We start from the raw sequence: 2,317 nt of genomic DNA, 5'->3' as shown, positions 1-2,317 counted from the left end.
GCGTGGAGTTAGAAACGTAGCTGGCGAGGGGGGTAGAATTAGGGGAGTTGATGCTGGCAGTTTGGATGGGAGGGGGTCGGCAGTAGGGGGCGGCGTGGGGGAGAGGAGGGGGGGCTGTTCGGCAAGCGGGGTGGTGGTGGATGTGGCGGAGTTGTCGGATAGGTGGGCGGATTGGGCACTGGTGGAGGAGGAGGGTCCGGTGTTTATGCCGGGAGGGGAGAATGATGGGGATGAGGGTGACGGGGAAGGTGAGGAGGAGACATGGAGGGTGGTCGGGCGGTTCTTGACGCAAAAGCAAATTAAACTAGATTTTATGAGGCAGGTGTTAGCGTCAGTATGGCAGCCAGTGCGTGGGGTGTAGGTAACGGAGATTCAGGGGGGGGTTTGTTCTTATTTGTTTTTTTTCCACAAAACGGATATGGACTATGTTCTGAATGGGGGACCCTGGGCTTTTGAGAACAATGCTCTTGTGTGTCGGGAAGTGGTGGACGGGGTGATTCCTGTGGATGTGAAGCTGGACATGATTGATATGTGGGTACAGCTGCACGACATGCCTAAGGGGTACACATCTCATGCAATTCTGGAACAGGCAGGGAATTTTTTGGGCTCTTTTGTTAAGCATGATGAGCGTTTTGAGGGGGCACCATGGTTAACTTTTCATCGTATACGGGTGTCAATACCGGTTGATAGGCCACTGAGGAGGAGAATGAGATTGATGAAGAGAGACAGGACTACAACTTGGGTTAATTTCAGGTATGAGCGGCTGCATAAGTTTTGCTATTTTTGTGGTTATATGGGTCACTTGCATACGTTTTGCCTACAAGCTAGGGAGGCGGGGGTGCCAGTGGATAGGTATTTGTACGGTCCGGATATGCGGGCTGGTGGGTCCCGGAGCGCTCCTAGAGCGGTTGGGGATAGCTGGCTCGTGCCGGTCGGTGGGAAACCACGTCCATTGGTGAAGCCACAAAGGATTGGGGCGGTCGAGGGGGAGAGGAGAAGTGTGGGAGTAACGCCCACGAGTATGTCTGAGGATGAGGTGGTGGTGGCTACGGCAAAGCGTCGTAGACACGGTACGAGGAGTGGAGAGGATAGTGGAGTGGAGGAGGGAGTGGTGACAGATGTTTCAAAAAACTTGCCAATGGCGGGAGCTGGAGTCCAGCCCCGCCCGTCATCATGAGTACGTTAAGCTGGAACTGTCGTGGCTTGGGCAATCCACGCACAGTTCGAGAAGTTGTGGACATGGTGTCCCGTAAGAAGCCAGAGTTTGTGTTCTTGATGGAAACCAAGGTGGATAGGAGTCAGGCGGAGAGAGTCCGTGTCAAGCTTGGCTACGAGGGGTTGTTCTATGTGGATAATGAAGGGTTGAGTGGGGGTATGGCACTACTATGGAGGAAGAACAACACGGCCAGGTTGTTGTGTTATTCGCCAAACCATATTGATATTGAGGTGAGTATGACGGGCAAGGTATGGCGAATGACATGTCTGTATGGTTGTCCGGATCGAAGTAGAAGGGAGGAAACCTGGGAGCTGCTGAGAGGGTTGAGGAGTAGATCTGGGTTACCTTGGGTGGTGATAGGGGATTTTAATAATCTTCTCTATCAGCATGAAAAGAGGGGGGGGGGGGGGGGGGGGGGGGGGGAAATCCATATCCAAACAGCCTCCTCCGTGGGTTTGGGGAAACTGTAGATGAGTGTGGGCTAGTGCAGATGCCGATGCGGGGCTGCCAGTTCACATGGGATAAGAGTAAAGGAACGGTGAATTGGATACGAGAGAGGCTGGATAAGGTGCTTGTTACGGATGAATGGGGGAATAATGAGAATGCTTGGGTGGAGAATCTGCAGACTAGAAAATCAGATCACTCGGCTTTGTTTCTCTGTGTAAATGCAATCACCATGCGCAGGGTAAGAGGGCCGAGGAGGTTCAGGTTTGAAAATGCGTGGCTATTGGATGAGGGGTGCAAGGAGGTGGTGGAGACAGCCTGGCAGGAAGGAAGGCCGAAGGGCTTGTTGCACTGTCAGCAGGTTTGTGGTAAGAAACTGATGCGGTGGGGAGGGGACCAGTTTCATAAATTTGGCCAGCGCATTGGGCAGTTGCGGAGACAGTAATAGAGATTCCATGATGTAACGGACCCGGTCGCTTTGGCCGAGTTTCAACGCAATGAGAATCAATTAAAGCAGTTGGAGGCCCAGGAGGATGTATTTTGGAGGCAGCGTGCGAAACAGCACTGGCTACGGGGTGCGGATACCAATACGAAGTTCTATCACAGGTATGCTTCTGCCCGTAGAAAGAAGAATTTTATTACTAGTCTTAAAAATGA

General features: G+C 52.5%; 1 protein-coding gene across 1 annotated transcript; it reads left to right on the top strand.

Moving 5' to 3' along the window:
* The first annotated feature begins 418 nt into the window (after positions 1-418).
* Positions 419-1,177, top strand: LOC109171105. Its single transcript, XM_019320235.1, has one exon. It carries the CDS (start codon positions 419-421, stop codon positions 1,175-1,177), a length of 759 nt encoding a protein of 252 aa, XP_019175780.1.
* The last annotated feature ends 1,140 nt before the right edge of the window (positions 1,178-2,317 follow it).

The sequence above is a fragment of the Ipomoea nil genome, unplaced genomic scaffold (assembly GCF_001879475.1).
Source record: "Ipomoea nil cultivar Tokyo-kokei standard unplaced genomic scaffold, Asagao_1.1 scaffold3394, whole genome shotgun sequence".
In the NCBI taxonomy this organism is placed as follows: domain Eukaryota; kingdom Viridiplantae; phylum Streptophyta; class Magnoliopsida; order Solanales; family Convolvulaceae; genus Ipomoea; species Ipomoea nil.
The sequence above is the reverse complement of the archived record's forward strand: the minus strand, read 5'-3'. Positions and strand labels throughout refer to the sequence as shown.

Excerpts from the sequence above, each read along its gene's own strand:
- LOC109171105 (XM_019320235.1), top strand. The coding sequence starts at position 419 with ATGGACTATGTTCTGAATGGGGGACCCTGGGCTTTTGAGAACAATGCT.